General features: G+C 37.6%; 1 protein-coding gene across 4 annotated transcripts in view; it reads right to left on the reverse strand.

Annotated features, from left to right (window-relative positions):
- abcb6b (ATP binding cassette subfamily B member 6 (LAN blood group) b) overlaps positions 1–21,910 on the reverse strand; it is a 67,018-nt gene that overhangs the window by 24,144 nt on the left and 20,964 nt on the right. For 2 of the 4 annotated variants that reach the window (XM_067410361.1, XM_067410362.1), the window contains exons 14-18: positions 13,127–13,301; positions 12,453–12,565; positions 12,277–12,371; positions 3,381–3,449; positions 102–1,271 (exon numbers count right to left, since the gene is read on the reverse strand). In XM_067410361.1, the coding sequence (XP_067266462.1) occupies positions 1,163–1,271; positions 3,381–3,449; positions 12,277–12,371; positions 12,453–12,565; positions 13,127–13,301 (561 nt within the window). In that variant the 3' untranslated portion in view covers positions 102–1,162. Of the gene's footprint in view, positions 1–101; positions 1,272–3,380; positions 3,450–10,046; positions 10,169–12,276; positions 12,372–12,452; positions 12,566–13,126; positions 13,302–21,910 lie in introns of those variants that run through there. The other 2 variants (XR_010897149.1, XR_010897148.1) reach the window with 2 other exon arrangements.

Genomic DNA, 21,910 nt, shown 5'->3' on the forward strand with positions numbered 1-21,910 from the left:
CTTTTATTTTGCAAACAATTAATCGCGTTGCAGCCCTATTCCAAATAATATGGAAAAGACATCAAAAAGAAAGGTTTACTATATGTCGAACACCTCTTAAGTTCAGCATGTCATTGATATTAAAATACTACTTTAATGTACAGTACATGATGAGTATTTTCCATGTTCATTTTTTAAATCCCAAACTATAAATGTGAACAACAGATATGATAGATATGTTATCAAGGGTAAAGGGAAATACATTGTTTATATGGTTTGGTAAAGCATCTACACAGCCTAAATATAGTCTTTTGTTTTAGGAGAAAAAATAATTGGGAACACTTTATTTTACAGTGTACATGCTAGACACACTACATGTTACTGAAATCAAACAAAGTAAACTGAATGTGCAAGCGAAATAATGTACATGTATTTCGTTAGATGTACTCAGTATGTACTGAGTAAATACAGAGTAACATGAACAATGAAATATAAAGTAGGACCAAAAATTCTTGTGCAGGCATTATAATGAAAGAAACATGACCCTGAGCATGTTACCCACAATTCCCATCTGTAGATCAAGAGATACTTCCATTCCTCCACATTCTACAGCGATAAATATGAGTGTAAACAAAGGAAGTTATAATATAAAAACACAACGTAACAGAAATGACTGCATATAGTCATGACACGACAGTATTTGTATACTACTGCTGTTTCCTAAACATTAAAGGAATACTTCACCAAAAAATGAAAATTCTGTTATAATTTACCTCTATGAGTCTTTTTTGAGAAATGTCTCAGTGTTTTTTGTTTTTTTTCTCCATACAATGAAAGTCAATAAGGACCAAAACGGTTACCAACATTCTGCAAAATATCGTCTTTTAACTTTAAAAAATAAAATCATAGAATTTGGAATGACAGTGAATGAGAGTGAGTAAATGATGACAGACATTTCTTTTTGGGTGAACTAACCCTTTAAAACATATTTAGAGGTACTCAATGATTGGTCGATCTGTGTAATTGTTCCCTGAGAAACTCTTTGTAGTTCATTACTTCTGTGGAGTCTGGTGCCCCTGTGTCTGAGATGAAATTTAGAGCTTGGTGGGGTCTTTTACCATTTTCCTGATCGATTTCACCGTCATCATTCATTATCGCGGCTCCATCAGCTTCAGCTGCTCTGCTATGGCTCCTGCGGTTGTTCTTCTGTGGAGACCTCTGACTCTGGGGTTTGCTGCTGTTTTAACCACATAGCAGCATACAGTCCCCCTATGGCCAGCAGCTCCTCATGCCTACAGACAGAGAGCAGTCAGAGACAACATTAGCAGACAGACCACTTGTAGAAAAGTGCACAAGAGAAATCGCAACACTAAATATGGTGGCTGTAGAGGCCAATTCACACTGCACTGACAGACGTCGACCGGCGGCAACAGACACTTCATCGGTGTTGTCGGATCAGTGCATTACCATTGTCGTCTTCTGTTACCATTGGTCAGTTGGTTTTCGCCAGCTGAACATGGTTAATCGGCATTTGGCAGGTCGTGAAATGTCTGTACTTTAATGTGGTCCGTGTTGGTCAGTGTTTGTCGGTACAGTGTGAATTTGCCTTAGGAAAGGAAGTTACATCTACAATATTTAAAAAAGGGGAGTTAAACTTCAGCACAGCCAACAGTTTTTGATATTTCTGACATTGCTGATTAAAATAGGAGATTTGCTTGACTTTAACCTAGACAGAAAACAGCAGCCCAGGGCAGAGCCAATATGGCTGACAAAGTGGACTGGCTCGCCTTAAAAGGACAGTTTAACTTCACAGGGGGTCGGGGAAGCCAAATGAAAGCTTCCCTTTGGCTCCAAAAATCACTTAAGGGCAAGGAAACTCTGAAGACCATCTCCATTCTCTTTCTTTTCTTTTCTCTTCTCTTCTCAGATTGCTAAAACAAAGAGTTAGGAGGGTCGGTCTAGGGTCAAGTTTGTTGAGGCATCAATTACTTGGAAGTATGACATCAAAAGTGAAGCAGGCACAGTATGGGGCAATGAGCTCTGGGAATGAGAGTGTGGAAAATGTTCTCATCATAATGGAAGGTCACACCAGAAGTTTTAAACAGATATGAGGAAGCATTCTGTAACAGCAGATTTTTTCCCTGTATGAATTAAAACATGGCCAGTTCTTATCCTCCAGGATCCTCACACCTTTTGGTCAAAAAATATAAATCTTTTCAATATATTTCACTTAAAAACACAACATATAACATATAACATAAAACATAACATAACATAACATAACATAACATAACATAACATAACATAACATAACATAACATAACATAATGTAATATAATGCATGTTTGTTTGCTGAGCATAACTGGAATTATTACATGAATTTTCCAGGCCTGGGGAAAAAAATAATAATAATTAAATAAAAAAAATAAATCACTATTTAAAAATTCCCTGATGCTTCTAGCTTTTCAATGACCATGTAAACCCAGAATCTACCATCCTTGTCAAACCTTTTCCCAGAGATTACCCAGACCACAGACGTCTCTTTTCAGGAAGCAGCCTGTTAAAGGGCAGCACAAGGTGTATCTATTAAATCCTCTATTCTGAAAGCATTAACCCTTCACCTCCCTGAATGGACATTCCCACCTTGCTCTGTTCCTGCGAATGTGGGTATTCTGATACGCTGTTCCTGTGGGTTAAAAGCCCGTGTGGGTCGTGTTTACATCGCAGTGTCAGTCAGGGCTGAATGTGCAAGGTGTGGAGTTACATCCCTGATGGCTGTGTGTGTCTTGTGGATGGTCTGTTGGCTGTAGCTCATATATCAAAAAGCAGAAGTGAAGGACAGTGAGCACAGGGTTAACACCAGGGCTGAACGGCCAGGATGAATGGAGAAGTCCATTAGTGGGATGCTCTGTGTGTGTGTGTGCAAGTCAGGTTTAAAGGAAGAGCTCTCTGTGTGTGCGTGTACCACCTGAGGGCCTGCAGCGAGACAGGACACAGCGATCAGGCAGGGTGTGGACCGCTCGGACACTGAGAGACTATATCCTGTCTTTGGGAAGATGAGGACGCACTCAGACGGCCCTCAGGTTAAGACTACAGATCGACTGATAACAAGAACAGCGCCTCTGGGACACACTCACACACAGATCTTAGGTTTCCCAAGGATGAAGAAGACCCTGTCTGTCCCAACACGTCTTCTATGGTTCACTCTCCACCGAACCAAAGGAATTTCACTCAATCAGGACAGAGAGGGTGTCACATTTCCTCTTTTATACCGCCTGAGATCTGGCCGTTCTGAGGGGGAAAAGGCCAAGCAGGGTGTGTCGTTTGAATCTTTACAGTAGGTTTTTCTCTCTGAAACACAGATGTTGGAGGACTAACACACACACACACACACAACTGACCTTCCTCGTTCTGCAATCCGCCCGTCATGAAGGACGAGGATCTGATCGGAGCTGATGATGGTGGATAACCTGAAAATACAAATGAATGTTACTGGATTAAAGAATAAAAATACTAAATCAATCTAACATTTTAAGTTAAATCTTAAAAACACTAATCAAACTGTTAAATGTAATCTTTCACAAACCTCCATACTTTTCCATACTGTACGTCATATTGTTGTGATGTCCTAATTTAATTAAAACATTTTATTTTTAATATATTCGCACAAAATACTATAGACATTTAATATTGGCTGGTTATCGGTTATCAGACTATATCAGAAAATAAATACAAGCTTTTTGGTATCGAACAGAATGTTACTATACACTCCTAATTAATGTCATATGTGCAAACAACATATTGAGCTGATAGTTGCAGTGTTGCCAACTTAGAGACTTTGTCGCTAGATTTAGCAACTTTTCAGACTCCTTTAGCAACTATTTTTTTTTAAAAAGCACCTAGCGATTTAGCTTAGCGAACTAGTGCACAAGAAGAAAAACGGAAGTGATGAAAGCAAATGGTGAGCAAGATTGGTGTGAAAAAGGGCCTGTCCCAATACCCACATTTTCAGTCTTTGCACTTGACCAATTGTCTTCTTACAGGGTGTAACAGTTCATATATACGGGAAGGAGGAGGCGGGAACCGGCGAATATTCAACAAAACTTTAATACCAAAATGAACAAAGAACAAAACGAAAGTAATGCCGGCAGACCCTTGCGGAGGTCTGCCGGGCACACAAACATAATAAAACATAAAATAATATCCAGGCCTGGTCCTCTCTCATCGCTCCTCCTTTTATGCTCCCGGAGCTCCTCCGTGAGAGACTCAAGGCCGGTGCGCCTCCCAGGTGGGGCTCATTAACTCTCGTGCCATTCCCTCACGGCTCTCGCCCGCCCTGGTCGCCACACAGGGGTTGGACAATGAAACTGAAACACCTTGATTTAGACCACAATAATTTATTTGCATGGTGTAGGGCCTCCTTTTGTGGCCAATACAGCATCAATTCATCTTGGGAATGACACAGTGGCCAGAGGGATTTTGAGCCATTCCTCTTCCAGAACAGTGTGAACACTGTGTGATGCTCGTTGAGGAAAACGTTTTCTGACTTGCTCCTCCAAAATACCCTTAAAATATTTAGATCTGGTGACTGTGCAGGTCATGGGAGATGTTCAACTTGACTTTCATGTTCATCAAAGAGTCTTGCTGTGTGTATTGGTGCATTATCATGCTGATACATAGAAGGCCCTTCAGGGTACAATGTTTGAACCATTAGGTGCACATGGTCCTCCAGAACGGTTTGGTAGTCCTTGGCAGTGATGAGCCCATCAAGCACAGTAGGGAATGTCATGTTATTACAGCCCAAACCATCGCTGATCCACCCCTGCGTTTCACTCTGGGCAGCAACAGTCTGGGTGATAAGCCTCTTTGGGGGTTCTTCACACCGTTACTCCCACGGATGTGGGAAAGACAGTGAAGGTGGACTCAGAGAACAATACATGTTTCACATTGTCCACAGCCCAAGATTTGTACTGCTAGCACCAATGAAACCAACATTTGGCACTGGCATAAGTGACTCAAGGTTTGGCTATAGTAGCCCAACCTTGAATACTGACTTTGTGCAGCTCCCAGAGAACAGTTTTGGACATCCCTTTCAGACAGCTTCCCCTTGCGTCGACAGTTAATCCTGTTGGATTGTGGTTCATCCTATGTGGTGGTATGCTGACATTACCCTGGATACCATAGCACTCGATACACCACAAATACTTGCAGTCCTGGTCACAAATGAGCCAGCGAGAGGCGCACCAACAATTTGTCCTTTTTTGAACTCTGAAATGTCTTCCATTATGTTGTGTGGATTGCAATATTTTATGTACAGCTGTGCTATTGCTTTGGTAATTCAACCTTCACATTCTGCTCTAACTGATGAAATGTAAAATTAAAGATTGTCCACCAGGCCATGCATATATAGCCATGAAACCTCCAACACTATACTGGCCAGTAGTGTTTCCGTTTCATCATCCAACCGCTGTGCATAACATATTTCTGGTCTTTGGCCATAGTGTTTAAGTGGGTGTGAAGCCGGCAAGTGTGTAAAACTTTTGATTATCCAATGAGACACATATAGTGAACAGAAATGAAGTAAAAATTTATTTTAACTTTATTTACACAATTTGATTTTTTAATACTTTGCACTTTAAAATGATCTTATAAATGTTTGTTTAGTAGTCCCTACGAAAGAGACAACAATTTAATTGTGGTGCTTCTGATTAAGTGATAAAAAGCAGTTGCAAACATTTTGCAAAATACACACTCATATCTAGGTCTGGGGGATATATCGCATGTGATTGTCACGCGCATTTAGTCAGTAAAGCAATAAAACACGCAACAATTTACATATTACCAAATTATTTGCAATATCTAATTAAATTTAATGTACACTGAAGAATGTTCCTGGACATCATACTTTCAGAGAACATGAATTCCTGAACATGATGAACGATATGAAATGCTTAGCTTCAAACACCACTTCAATGTGGTATTAAAGATGTGGATTTAGGGTGTGTTAAGGCCACTGAGCTTTAACATTTATCAGACTGGAGCAATTGTGGGTACTGGAACAGGCCCACTGGCAAGCAAGCATTGCTTTGTTTAGCTGCAGTGGCAGCTCTTCCATTATACTTTTTGAATGAATACAGACTACTGCCACCTTATGGTATGGAGAGTTACGTACTCTTAAGCTGGCACAGAATGTATGGGCTAGTTGGCCACTGATGTAGTCTTGGCGGTGTGTTTAAGTGCAACTTTTGAGCCTAGATGCAGATGACTGCTAGTTTTGTGATGTTGATTTGGTGTCTGTGCCTTTTCATTTTTTTTTTTTTAGAAAATATGGACTGTCTCACCTCAAACTCAAATCATTGGCTGAGTCAGTATTGCTGTGTCAGGCTAATCAGGATACTCAAAGAAAACAGAGCAATGCTTTGCTTGCTCCACAGAGCCACAATGTAGTTGTCTGCATATAAAGTTACATAGGAGAAAGTATTAAGTATTTAGTATGATAGGAAAGAGTATTTAACATCAAAGACATTAGACTTCACCTTTAACATCAAAGACATTAGACTTCACCTTTAAAGGGCAGAGACAGGAAACACACCACTTACTCTGCCATTAAAGCCTGTTTTTATTCCTGCATCACATCAAAACTTAATCCTTGTTTGCATCCTGTTCACAAAGCAGAGCGATTCAGCTGTCGTTGTACTGTAAACGCATTCCCTAATTTAAAGCAGCAGCGGCGGCGGCAGCATCTTTAAGCACTAGATCCCCCTTAATCTAATCCACACACACAGCTTCTTTAATTCACACCCGAAACCTTCTACAGGTCATCCTCTCAGCTGCCCTTCATCTTCAAACAAAGGAGCGGAGACTTCTTTATTGATCGCTAACCCCAGAACCACCACCCCAAAACAGATCAAAGTGACACCACTGTCTCAGAGGCTGGACAGGATCAAAGCTCGCAGACTCTGATCCTGATGTGTTTACAATTTTCTAAAGAGGAGAGCAATGAGAGACAGAGGGAAAAACATTAGAGAGAAGGAAACAGACACGCTGGACGGGCAGAGACACTTTCTGAAAGTGACGGCAGGAGTACAAGAGTGGTGGAATGTGACATAGAAAGACAAGAAAAAAAGGTGACCAGCAGAGAGGATGCGAGCGAGGTGTTTGAATCAATGTGAAACGTGTTCGCTCTTCTCATAAAACACCAATATAAAATAATTCCACACTAATAACTATCAGGCGCACATGTGTTTTCTGTTGAGGGCACAGCAGACCTTTATCAAACACTATCGTGTGGACTCGAGGTGAAAATTTCTGGAAAAAAAAGTTTGGTGCATATTTGTACTGGGGTTCATCTCATGAATCACTAAACAATTAGAGAGGGTGGGAAGAAACTACAGGTGGACATACAATTGAATGAATTAGACAACAAACAAAAATGCAAATAAAAATGAAAGTATACTCAGACTGTGCATGTATTGACAAAGATCGCGTGTACAAAATAGAACAGATTTAGTGCTTTCAAATATGACAATTAATATTAAATTAATAAATATATATTTTTATAAATACATATGGATGTAATAAATATACATGTATATTAAACGAACATATGGTTATTTATATTATATAGGGTCCGTAAGATTTTTTTAAAAAATGTTTTTGAATAAAGTCTTGTATGCTCAACAAGGCTGCTTTTATTTGATCAAAGTAAAAATGCAGTAAAAAGAGTAATATGTTGAAACATTAAAATTGAAAATAACTGTTTTCCATTCAAATATGTTTTAAAATGTAATTTATTCCTGTGATGGCATGCTGAATTTTCAGCATCATTACTCCAGCCTTCAGTGTCACATGATCCTTCAAAAATCATTCTAATATGATGATCTGCTGCTCAAGAAATCTTTTTTTTTAAATTATTATTATCAATGTTGAACAAATGTTGTGCTGTTTAACATTTGTGAAAACATTTTTTTCAGGATTCTTTTTAAAATTATACATCTTTAATGTCACTTTTGATCAATTTAATGTGTGCTAAATAAAAGTAGTAATTTCTTTTTTTTCTTTTACTTACTGACCCCAAACATTTGAATGGTAATGTATTTGAAGTATATTATGTCATCAAATCTTAAGCTCTTAGTAAAACTGAACATCACTTAATATGCACATCTCAAGTGTTGTCTGTGTTTGATGATATTGCAGGGTCTTTCAAATAAATGCATTTTGTCAAGTGAAGAGAACTTCAACAGATATCCTGTGCTCAGGTAGTGGGCAGCAGTGAACACTGCATAGGGACCATATCAGTTGGAACGCAGCTACAGTCTATGCTGCAATGATGTCAATGAGACGTTCTCTCACAAATTAATTATTAGTGATTGTTACTTAAGTGCGTCATTAGGGACAGTGATTTGTTTCCATCTTATCTTTCTCTCATTGACTTTTCATCTTCAGAACACAAATGAAGATCTTTTTGATGAAATCTGAGAGCTTTCTGACCCTCCATAGGCTGCCTTAACAACTAGAACTTTGAGGCTTCAAAAAGTTCATAAAGAGATTGTAAACTAATCCATATGAATTAAGTGGTTTAGTTCAAATTTTCAGAATAGACACGATCACTTTATATGATGAACAGATTTAATTTACATATAAACATTGATCAGCGAACATAAACAAAAGCTCAAATGAACCTAAATGAGGCATGTGAACAAACCTCAAATGTGCTGTGTATCACACGAGAATGAACCTCATTGGTTATGCAGCATGTTTGAGCTTCTGGAAGAGGTTTGTTCGCGTGCTTACAAGCTATTTCTGAACTTTTTGAAGCGTCAAAGTTCTAGATGTAAAGGCAGTCTATGGAGGGACAGAACGCTTTCAGATTCAAAAAGATTTGTGTTTCGAAGATGAATGAAAGTCTTACGGTTTGGAATGACATGAGGGTGAGTAATTAATGACAAATTTTTGGGTGAACTAACCCTTTAAGTTATTTTATTTTTCAATTAAGCCGTTTTCATTACATTAAAAAAAAGTTATTGTGTGCAAAGTTTCAAAGTCGTGGCAAAAAAACTAAGAACTGCTGTAGAGTAGCTGTACTGATAAATGTTTCATAAAATCAAGAAAAAAAATGCAATATATTGTCTTTTATAAGCTTGCAGATATTAAAAACATTTAATGGACTACTCCACAAACACATAGGTGTGAACTATGAGCTCAGCTAGTATGTCATGTACAGCTTTATCTCATTTGTGAGACAGCTGCTTGGTATTGTTTGGATTATCCTTCATACACCTTTCATTTCTTTGGGCTAGGGTGTTATTCTGAAGACACTGGGTTTAAGGACAAACAGATCAATTTAATTAATGCTAGAGATTCGGCCCAGATGGCCCAACAAAAGCTTTTATCAATACATGATGTTATCTGAGGGATAAAGCCTTGGATTCAGAGAGGTAGACAATATATTTCAGGGCCTGAACATAGTGTATCATCAGGATAGATATAAAGGTGTGGTCACATTAGTGATATTTCAGTGTAATTTCACAGACAAATTGTCCATCGTCAATAGTTTAGTGATGTATGTAGCAAAGCACTATCAAACCAAGCAGCTTTCTGTTGGTCAATGTGTCCAAGTGACCATCTTGAACCTTTTACGAAATCTGTGTGGGGAACTTTTTCACCCTCATACAAATTTCAAATCTCGTGAATTCCTACTGAAATTATGAAATTAAAAATTCAGAGAAATGTGATGGTAAATGTGACAGCACCTTATTTCTGATAGAAACATGACTTCCATTAGTAGTGCTGGTAGTAAAGATAAACAATTACTATCGAGCAAAACCAAACATAAACCAACACGATAACTATTAAGATAACTATAATGATAACTATATTAGCATTCACACCCGCATACAACATGTACAAACGATCTACTCCTATCATCCGATCGTGGCTGTATTTCTCTATTAGTGTTATTAGATCTCAGTGCTGCTTTTGACACTATCGATCACAACATTCTTTTAAAAAGACTTGAAAACTATATTGGCATTAGTGGAATTGCTTTGGCATGGTTCAAATCGTACTTATCTGACCGTTATCAGTCTGTAGTAGTTAATGAAGAGATGTCGTATCGATCACAGGTTCAATATGGAGTACCACAAGGCTCAGTACTAGGACCTTTGCTTTTCACTCTGTACATGCTGCCCTTAGGAGAGATAATTAGGAAGCATGGTGTTAGTTTTCACTGCTACGTTGACGATACTCAGCTCTATATTTCCTTGCGCCCTGACGAAACCTACAAATTCACAAAACTAACAGAATGCATAGCTGACATTAAAAACTGGATGACAAGAAATTTCTTATTATTAAATTCAGAAAAAACTGATTTCCTAATCTTTGGACCAAAAACTTCCTCACGAAAAAACCTTGAATACTCTCTAACACTTGACGGGTGCTCCATTAACCCTTCGTCCTCAGTTAGGAACCTGAGTGTGCTCTTTGATACCAATCTTTCATTTGAAAGTCATGTTTCTAGTATCTGTAAAACCGCCTTCTTCCATCTAAAAAACATATCTAAATTACGACACATGCTCTCAATGACAAATGCGGAACAGTTGGTTCATGCATTCATGACCTCAAGACTAGATTATTGTAACGCTCTACTGGGTGGTTGTTCTGCTCGGCTTTTAAACAGACTACAGTTGGTCCAAAATGCGGCAGCTAGAGTTCTTGCTAGAACCAGAAAGTATGACCATATTAGCCCAGTTCTGTCAACATTACATTGACTCCCTATTAAACATCGTATAGATTTTAAAATCTTGCTACTTACTTATAAAGCTCTAAATGGTTTAGCTCCCCAGTACCTAAGTGAGCTCTTAATGCATTATAGTCCTTCACGTTTATTGCGATCTCAGAATTCAGGCCAGTTGATAATACCCAGAATATCAAAATCAACTGAAGGCGGCGGATCCTTTTCCTATTTAGCACCTAAACTCTGGAACAATCTTCCTAGCATTGTTCGGGAAGCAGACACACTCTGTCAGTTTAAATCTAGACTAAAAACACATCTCTTTGCTCTTGCATACACATAACACATTATCAATACATTAACATTTTTCAAATCCGTTAAAGGATTGTTACGCTGCAATAATTAGGTCGGCCGGAACCGAGAACATTTCCTATAACACTAGATATACCTGTACATCAGAATAAGAATGGCATCTACGCTAATATCAGTCTCTCTGCTTATCCTGAGGTTTGCCGGTTGCTGGATCCAGGCCGTATCCAGATCAGATGGAGAACCTGTGTCTGGACCTGACTACAACGTAGCCCAGGAGACAATGGGCCTACAGATCCAGTTCTGTCTGCATCTATAATTCAGATTTTTAATCCCCGTATCCGCTTACATATATTTATATATAATCTATTTTTAATCTCTATAATAAAAATGTATAATTCAGATTTTGATCTCCATATCCATTTACATATATTATATATATCTTCCAAGGGTTTTTTTCCCTCCTAGGACTTTTTTCCCAGTGCTAGCACGCTGGGTTTTTCTCCTAGGGGTTTTTTTCCACCCCTGGGAGTCAGCCGACATTGGCTTAATGTAGCAGCATCTTGTATATGTTACATATTACCATGCTTGTTTGTACAGCTTATTTTTAACCACTTCCCTTTTTTCTGTGCTTCTAATATGTAAAGCTGCTTTGAAACAATTACCAATTGTAAAAGCGCTATATAAATAAATTTGACTTGACTCTTTATTATGAGCGCAGGCTACAATTTTGTCATCTGCCGCTTTAAATGCATGATCTCTTAAAGCAAGATGGATTCTGATTGGCTGTCAATGTTTTCATCATCCATCAGCAGGAAAAAAATCGTTCTGAATGTGATTTCAATGATATAGTTTCTATGTGCCGTCATCGTTATAGCTGTGCTGTGGACTCGATTTTTTTTTTTTTATATATATATTTGGAACGATTTTTAGAACTATATCTTTATCGTTATCATTATAGTTGTCGTCCTTTGTGTGAACGGGCCTTAACTAACCAAAACTAAAGTCACTTAACCATGTTGAGAAGAATGTAACAAGTCCCTAAAAGTCAGTATTTTACACCTTTTTTGTAAAAATATTATATCAAAGAAATGTACAGCTTCATGAAGCAGCTAAATGGTTTTAACAGCAATTTAATAACTTTAAGTTATAAGAGGCTTGTAGATTGTGAAGCTACAGTTTTAAGTAATTTCCCCAAAGTGACCATCATTTTAAGTTGCATTAGCACTTCTGTTAACAATATGAATCAGACCTACCTGTGTGCCACGACGAGAGTGGTGTGGTTGGCACACACCTTAGCAAGAGAAGTTTGAATGTTACGCTCCGTTTGACTATCTAAAGCAGATGTGGCCTGAAAGAAAAATTTGCAAAGCAGGATTGAGTACGTACCCAAATCATAAATTGTCAAAATTCAAGAGAATCCTTTACTCACTTCATCGAGCAAAATGATGCGAGGGGATTTTAGGATTGTGCGAGCGATGGCCACTCTCTGTTTCTCTCCCCCACTCAACTTCAGACCCCTTTCACCCACTTCAGTATCATATCCTGTCAATAATAATAAAAGGAATGTTAAAGAGAAAAAAATAACATTTTGTAATCATTTACATTTACATGTTTTTACAATCCTATATGATTTAATCTTCCAAAATCACTTATTTACACTACCATTCAAATGTTTGGGGTCAGAAAGATTAATACTTTTATTGAGCAAGGATGGATAAAATGTATCAAAAGTGACAGTCAAGTCAAAAGATTTATATTTCAAATAAATACTGTTCTTGCTGTGCTGAACATATATTCTTTTAAGAATCCTGAATAAAAAAAAAATAAAAAAAAATAAAAAAAAATCTATCACGGTTTCCACAAAAAAATATTAAGCAGCACAACGGTTTTAAACATTGATAATAATAAGAAATGTTTTTGAGCAACAAATCATCAAAAACATTAAAAAGTCTTAAAGACCCCAAACTTTTGAATGGTAGTGTATGTATTCCAAGGATGTAGCTACGTTTTGGCTGCATCATAAAACTTCCTGTGTAATGCTGCTACTTTCTGAACAGGCAAAAATTTACTAAACCTAGCTATGAAAAATTAGCAGTCCTGTACCATCTGGAAGGGATAATATCTTATTGTGGATATCAGCAGCCATCGCAGCCTCTGCTACTTCCTGGTCACTTGCAGAGATGCGTCCATAGCGAATGTTTTCACGGATGTTGTCATTGAAAAGGACGGTGTCCTGAGGAACTACACCAATGTAGGATCGGAGGGAGCTCTGTCTCACCTGCATGTATGAAGATGAATATGCCAAGAAAGTCATTGAAATAAAGAACTTGATAACCAACTAGAAATTCTTATGTGTTGTTGTACAGTATATGCAAATGATTGAGGCATTTTGTTTAGTCATTTGCCATGTAGTTTTCTAGTTCTTTATGGCCACACAAAGACCATCTAGCTTTACGCAGTCCTACATTATAACAACAGGTGAATCGTGGATAGGTGGGGATCGAACTTTAAAGTATTTCACCACCTGAGGGTTTGGAGGTCTTCACTGCCTTTGAAAGTTAAGGAGCCAGGTGCTGATGGGCTATGAAGGGGTCCCAAGCTCTCAAGATCTGAAACCCCAATTATAAAGCAGGGTGACAATCTTCACATGCTGCCTGTTGTTGGGAGGGGTGCGGCGATAGACCCCTGCCGAGATCCAAAGCCTGGCAAACTCTGTGAGGCAGTGCCAGCTGACATCAAGGGTTTCGAACAGAATAAAGAGGAGCAGAGACAAGACAAAGTAGGTCTGGAATGGGCACAAATGAAATTTAAGGAAGCACTAAGCTGACCCCCTTTCAGCAATATATCAAGAGTCCCACTGCGGAGATGCTCTACGTCGTTTCCATCTGAATAACATTTTCATACGTTATATGATATACGGTTTTCAAACTTTTCACCACTTTTGATTAAATCAGATCATCCAAATATCATCTCTTTGAGCACAAGCTTATGGACTGCATGAGAAACATATTGCCATATTTTGATTAATACCAATATATATTAAATCCTTTAACTCTTAAATCTCAGTCCATAAATCATTATCAATACACTAAAAATGGATTGCTAAGTCTAGCGTTTTGAAAAGCTGGCCACTTTTAAAGTCGACTTACTTGGAGGGCAAATACCCAATCATATTGTGACTGGTTTCATCATACCTATCCACATATTGCATTGGAGAAGAATGAACGCTGGTTATATAAAATGCTTTTCCACCGTCGAGCCGAACGGTTCTCATTGCATAACCAATTCCATTCTGTGCCGATCCGGGCCAGCTGGTACGGTTATGGTTTCATTTTCCACTGTGGGGCTGATAACGGCCACTCTTTGGAATATAATACAAAAGTGTCAGTCATTGCCTTGGTAACGCTGATGATATGAGATGTAAATAACGACCACATTATGGAGGATGATCAGATATTTCTTTCAATTTTATTATTAATTTGTGTTTACGTCGCTCAAACAGAGCGCTTAACCAGCTACAGAGAAAATGGTAGCCAGGCAACAGACAAGTGACCAATCCTGAGTGGCAATATCACTTCACAGATTCTACCAGCACGATTAAGCACGGTGAGACAACCGTGCCAAGAATTCCAGGCCAAGAGCGTTTTGGCACGAGCCGTGCCAAACCAGGCTCAAGTGGAAACACAACTGGAACTGTTACTTGCCATTCTAAGAACCGTTCGACCCGATGGTGGAAAAGCTGCTATATTAAAGCAGGGGTGTTCAATTAAAGTTTCAAGAAGTCCAGTCTCTGTATTTTCTATCCCACCAGAGGTCCGGACAATATTTTTTTGGAATAGTTATACAATTCCATGTGGACAGCTGTCGTACTTGGCAAAAGAAACAAATAAGCCAGAGTGTTCAAAATAGTCATCCAGGATGAGAATATTGAGGCCAAAGTGGTTGTGTCTGAGAATTCTTCTCCAAAAATATTCAAATGTAAAAGCAAGAAAATAGGGCTTTGAAGCCATAATATGTTTGGTTAAAAACAACCCAAGTTGGGTTGAAAATGGACAAACCCAGCAATTGGGTTGTTTTAACCCAGTGGTTGGGTTAAATGTTTGCCCTACCTGCTGGGTAGTTTTATTTAACCCAACTATTGTTTAAAAATGACTATATGGCTGACTTAAAATGAATCCAAAATAGGTGAGAAATTAAAAATCAGACACATAATTACTAGAGGCAACAATAATAATCAAAAGGTGTACATTCATTATTAAGCAGTTTAATAAATGTTTATTGTTTATTATTCATTATCTTATTAATAAATGCTCATTTATTAAACATTAATAAATGTTAATTTCCAGCATATTTTGGGCTCATTTGAAGTAAGCAATACAGTAATTTTTATACAATAGTTGAGTTAAATAAAACTACCCAGCACGTTGGGCAAACATTTAACCCAACCACTGGGTTAAAACAACCCAATTGCTGGGTTTGTCCATTTTCGAACCCAACTTGGGTTGTTTTTAACCCAGCATTTTTTAGAGTGTATGAGAGGAAATGTCAAGGCATCTTATCTGAAGAATGAACAGAAATGTGCAGACATAAAGTCTCTACAAATCAATATTCAATTAAGGGAGATTATCCATACAGATTAGAGTTTGTGGCAATGAGGTCATAGCACAGGTATCACAAGCCCAATGATTGTCTCAGCTTGATAGTTATGAACTTGTGATAACTATCTGTGTCCTCTGTGTCCTAATGTCCCACAAAAGCCTTTTAACTGAAGCTGTTGTCTGAATTTGAGGCATACAAATGAACCTAAGATGTTTCAAATGATTATGAAAACATTTTGCAATAGTGCCATTTAAACACCTTAACGTGAATGCATACAAGTGGAGTTCAAACTTTTAGACAACAAGCAATTAAGTCTAAAAATTACCATCCAAGTCAACTCTAATGCTAGTGTCTGCTGTAGTTCACCCTAAACTAAGCCAATTTTTTTTATAAATTAAAGTGAGACCCAATGTTTTGATTGATAGGTAGAGAAATCAGCTCATGTTTTTTTTTTATAGTCTATATTTGTGTCTGCATATTAAGCTGGAATTGAAAAATAATTTAACATTTTACAAGGACACACTTCAGCATCAAATAAGAGATTTAGAGGCTCTGGCTTAGAGAATTTTTTTTCTTTTTTTCTTTTGTACTCAGCTCAGAAAAACTGACCCAACAAACCTCAATGATGTACAAACAGAATCTATCTAACTGCTGTAAGAGAAACTGACCGTAATCTTACCCACAACAAGGGAAACTCAAAATTATTCTTAGATCACATTAAAGAAAAGCCCCCATCTCCGATAATAACAGAGTGAGAGAGAGAGCAGAGCGTGTGGTGCTCTGGCTGTTCAGTCGACCATTAATCCATGTGGCGAGTGGAACCAGCCTCAGTGTTTTCACTTCAAACGCCTGACGAATTAGATCCCCCTTTGAAGTTTGCTTTTTTGTTTTTTCTTTTGTTTATTTTTCGCCTGTTTTTTAGTGTGCTTAATTTGCCGTCTTTCCATTCCTTCTTCCCATTCATTTAGCTCTTAAAAAAAGTCAATGTCCTTAATTTATGAACTAATTAACATCAGACTGGGCCGGGTGAGAGAGGGCTTACTGCAGCCATGTGAAACACAAATGGCTTCCCAGATCTTTATGGGAGTGTAGCATCTGTCCCCACACAATACAACTTTTATCCAAAGAGATGGCACTTTCGCTCTAGTTTCCGGTCCTATTTGCAACAGTATTCTCAATCATTCTGAGAAGACAGAATTCAAATAGTGAAAGAAGTTAGCACATTTATGCCATTGAAGTTTTAAAAAAAGTCACAATCAGAAACAAAAAAAATCAGACAAGATTGGCACAGTTATAGATTACAATATTTAGGAAATACTGCACTTTTAGTGAGACTCATAAGAAAAAACATGGATGTCCATCATCTTAACCAGCATGATTCAGACATTTATTTTCATTAGTCTATGTCATTTAGATATTGACTGCATTTGAGTATCTTTTCCTACTTGTGATCATAAACGCTACAATGTGAGACTGATTCAGGGTAAAATCAGGCTGCCATCAGTGAGGAACACTGGACTCTCTCTACCGAAAAGACTCATATACAGTAGTATTCAACAGCAGTGGCTAGTCAAGTTCTAGCCTGTGTCACACATCACATATATTTGGTTGTACTTGTTCTATATACTGACAGGAGATGCATTTCTCTGTTCACAAAATATGTGTTGATATTTTTGTGAGTCCTGTGTGTAATAGTCCTATATATTTGGAATTTCAAGACGTAAAAATAAAGTGAAACTGGGGTGCTCCTAATATTGCATGTAAGCAAATTACAGAGTACTTTTAAGATGTCTTACAAGCCATAACTGTTGTTAACTGAACTGTTATTAAACTAAATGCTGCCAAGAGGTTGCCAGAAAATTAAAGTTTTGTACCATTTATAACAAAGCAAGCATCAATGGCGATAAGCAAGCTTCCATTGCACAGGACACACTCTTCTATAGTAGGCCACTAGACCGCTAAAGCTGCACTGTTTGTCATTTACATAAGATAAATATTTGTATTTGTCAACTAGTAAAAATCAGTATTCATGGAAGCCCTAATACACCAGGACCTCCATTTCAAGTCACTAAAGGGTAATAATTCTTAAATAGCACATTGTTTGGATGTTGCCTTTTATTCAAGTTGTTCAAAATAAGAAAAATGAGGCACATATTACTGTTTACTAATGTGCATGTAAAATGCAGTTACAGTGTACCATGCCATGAATTGGCTGTTTATATAGCGCATTGTTATGAATATAAGACAATGTTTTTTTCTTGGAAATACATCTGAAAAATGGGGTCGTTTTATATTCAGGGTCTAGGCTTTGTCAATAACACACCCGCAACAATAGGGAACGCTAAATACGCTTAAAAGGACTGTGCCCTCCAGGACTGATAAATGCAGCTAAGTCAAACAACTCTTATTAAACAGCCAAGAAATACAGTGTCAGAGCGTAATGTTTAGAAGATGGCGAGTCTAAAAAGACAATCTTAATCTAACACTAAAAGAAAAGCTTACCACGGTGCTAAAAATGACAGCTTCGAAAAAAACGACAGACAAGTGAGTCAGTATGTTGCCAAAAAAGCATTAGCATTACGCCACAGAACAAGTCTTGCCCGGTGCTTGCCCTCCAAATTCAAGGAGAAACTGCTGTCTTTACAGCACTACACTGTAAACCCGAATAATCTGGCAAAACTCAAAAAAAAACGAGGCAATCGGTTACATAAAAAATTAAGTTAAGAAATTCAAAGTTTAAGTAAGCAGAACTGGCAGAATTTTATTAGAACATTTTAATTGTTCTTAAATTGAAATATTTGAGTAAACTAATCCATACATTTAACTTAAAATTATCATGTAACCTCAATGTGAACAATTTTATTAGTGTAAACCTAGCTAACTATAACAAGCTAATTTGCTAACATGTTAACAATAGCATTGTATAGCACTTGCTGAATGAGTGAAGTGATATAAAACAATTAAAGACCCCCTATGGTCAAAATCAAGTTTTTAATGTTGTTTATATGTCTATGTGGTGTTTTTAATATGCTTTAGGACAAGCCATGTGCAAATTCATAAGTCAGCACCATTGCTGAGTATTTTATGTTTAAAACTGCAGTAAACCAAAAACTCACGGTTTGAAATCGGTGGTGTTTGTGACGTCAGAGAGTACCTTGTAAGCAATCACAACAATATGCCGGCAGGCTTTAGCATATCCTTAACCATGAGCGCTCTGAAGCTGGAAAGTGTCGAGAGAAGCAGGTTATCCTGGTATATTTTCTGTTGATATGAAAAAATTGTGTAGATTTATCAATATAGCGAGTCTATTACGATGTTATGATGAACAATATGCCTTTCTCCACTGACGTTCTGAGTTGTTTAAAGCGTTTGTAAGGATACTGATTGTTAGAAGGCAGCTGTCTGACTCTGTCTGATATGAAGAATGGCAACAGTGTGTGTAACATTAACAACACATTATTGAGTTTGATAAGGTAGTCAAGCAAAAGGCTAATCATATTACTGCATATTAATTAATGACAGAACCGTCGCAAGGGCTGTGCCAAATGTGCGAGCGCATAGGAGTAACGAAATTATCAAACATCCATTTCCAGAGGAAAACGGCTGAGCGAGTGGAGCGTGTATATTAAATGAGACAAGGCAGTCCCTCCAGAAAAACGCAGATTTTTTTTGTGATTGTTGCGGGCAAAAATCCTTGATTATGCGGCAAGTTTTCTTAAAAAATGCGATAGAATATGCAGGATTTTTTTGCAATTTTATGCAATGAAATTGCGGGAACTTACAAAAACTGCGGTTTGATGAAAAAGAGAGAACAAAATGTAATTTCTGCAACACCCTGTTTTCACTATAGGCTACTACCTTAATGTAAAGAGTCATTTCTTATTACTTCATATGATAAGCAAGCATACTAAATCACATATTATTTAAGTTCTCATTCTGTTTTATTTCAGACCTTAATTAACACATGGCTCAAACTTCTGTCTGTGGTCCAACACGCAGTTGCACGCAGTAAAAAATAATTTATAATTTCATGTAACACACCGGGAAACTGCTTCGCGCTGTCTTTTGCGCCTATTTTTGTTGGCAAATGAGAATGATTCGCGTGTTTCATCATGGTATCACTGATTTCACCGCGGGGTTTGCAGATGATATTCACGTCGCATAATTACGTCACTTCATAAGGTTCCCATGGCAATAGGGGGAAATAATGGCGCTTTACTTGTGTGAAGTAAATGCAACATTTTTCAACTTTCTGCTAAGATATATGTGACTTTTTTGCAACGAAAATACAGGGATTATGAAATCATGCTAGCCCCAAATATTTTGCTTGCTGAAATCGTCAATTTATGCGGCGAAAGCACGGTGTATTTGAAAAAATGCGACCCCCGCATAAAAATGCGGACTTTGGCTGATTATGCGTTAAATTGAGCGATCGCATAATCGCTTTTTTCTGGAGGGACTGACAAGGGTGTACAAGCTATTTTAAGGCATGAAGAAATTTTTTTCACTTGAATTTTTTTTTTTTTTAAATATGTCATTTTGGTGATCAATGAGTTTTAAGTGAAAAAAATAATTTACTACAGGGGGACTTTAATATACCTGCTCTCAAACCAAGTAGCATGCACCACTTGTCACCATGATGGTAACTCTCCCAAAACCCATATTAACAGAAACTCTTCAAATTAGCATAAAAAAACATGAATCACTACTAAATCTCCCACTAAACATTAATCTTACACAAAAGACATTATATAACACTTAATTTTAGCATGTTCTCTCCCTTTCGGATAGGTTATGCGGATCAAACACCTGTTTTTTTTTTTTTTGACATGCGAGCATCTGTCCTAAAAAAGGTAAGTCATTGTGAAATCTACTGGAAATGAGGACTACAGGTTATATTTACAGCATGCAATAAAGTGTTCATTTCTGAATGTGAATTGGTACATTTTACCAGTATTTACCATACTTTCAATATAAAAATGAAAAATATGGAATATAAAAATTATTTTCAAATGAAGCATTTTCCAAAGACAAGTTTTGGTCTGCAAAAAGCCTACATTTTGAAAAGTGTGTGTGTGTGTGTGTGCGTGGGGGGGGGTCGTCTTATATTTGAACCAGTACGGGTAATAGAGTTCAACTACTTAATGACCACTCAGTGTAGCTATACACAAAATGGTTTAGTTCAATAATTTTATGATTTGTCCATGCTTGTTTGTGAAACCTTAAGTCAATTGGTTATGTGTTTCACATGGCACAACATGTCTAGACTCTCAGACGGGGAAAACAGGCGTTATCAGACGCTCAAAAATGAGCAAAAACCCAAGCACAATTGTGATTTTTTTGTATAACAAAGCATGCTAAAATTGAATCCACTTGGTGAGAAGCAGGCACAAGTATTGTTCTGCATATCCCACCAGATGTGCGCACAAATCAGGGCTGCAACCGTTTACTTGAAAGGCACAAGAAAAGGCTGGGAGGGTACTACCCATGTGCGTCTAACCTGGACCAAATGTACGCAAAACATCTTGTTTACACGAACCTCCACATGCTGCTCTGTTTAACACTTCACAGGATTGTTATAGACTCCAGTCTCTTCTCCTCTGCACTCCACTAAGTCATAACTTCAATGAAGCACAGTGCCTCAGAAATGAGGTTCAGCAAGGGCAAGGGTCATTCTCTTTCAGTCTCCTTTCCAGCCTTTGTTTCCGTCTTCTGTTTCATCCTACAGTTACATGTTATTATGTTACGTGAAAAGAAGACAACGCCACAGTCAGAAAAATGAATCAAAAAACAGACTCCTGAAACTGGACAATGTCTCTGGCGACCAATTGCCTTCTGTAATCAACCGCGACTGAATCAATAACCTCTTTTTATGAAGTGTTCCATATAGTGGAGTATGACAGAAGCACGGATCCAAGCATGAAGGGTCATCAAAATGTTACTGCTCCAGCAGTAAAGTGGATGAATGGTTTATTTTAAATCAATAAGGCTGGATTCTAGTGCTCTAAAACAAGCAGCTTGGTGAAGTGAGTGACTACATGTTTTAAAGGATGTTTTTGCTAATTAAACTTTTACACTTTAAAGGTATATATAGTACTTCTGAAGAATTTATGTTTACAATGATGTACACTCACATGAGATGAGTTTATATTTAGGTGGCCTAAAAATGGGAGACGCCTAGTTGAAATCACTTGACCAATCGTGTTATTCAATTGACAATTACTACTACTAATTACTACATTTACTACTACAAAAATAATTATATATTCAATTTATAAAGCATTTTCA

The sequence above is a fragment of the Chanodichthys erythropterus genome, chromosome 14, assembly GCF_024489055.1.
Source record: "Chanodichthys erythropterus isolate Z2021 chromosome 14, ASM2448905v1, whole genome shotgun sequence".
Taxonomy (NCBI): Eukaryota; Metazoa; Chordata; class Actinopteri; order Cypriniformes; family Xenocyprididae; genus Chanodichthys; species Chanodichthys erythropterus.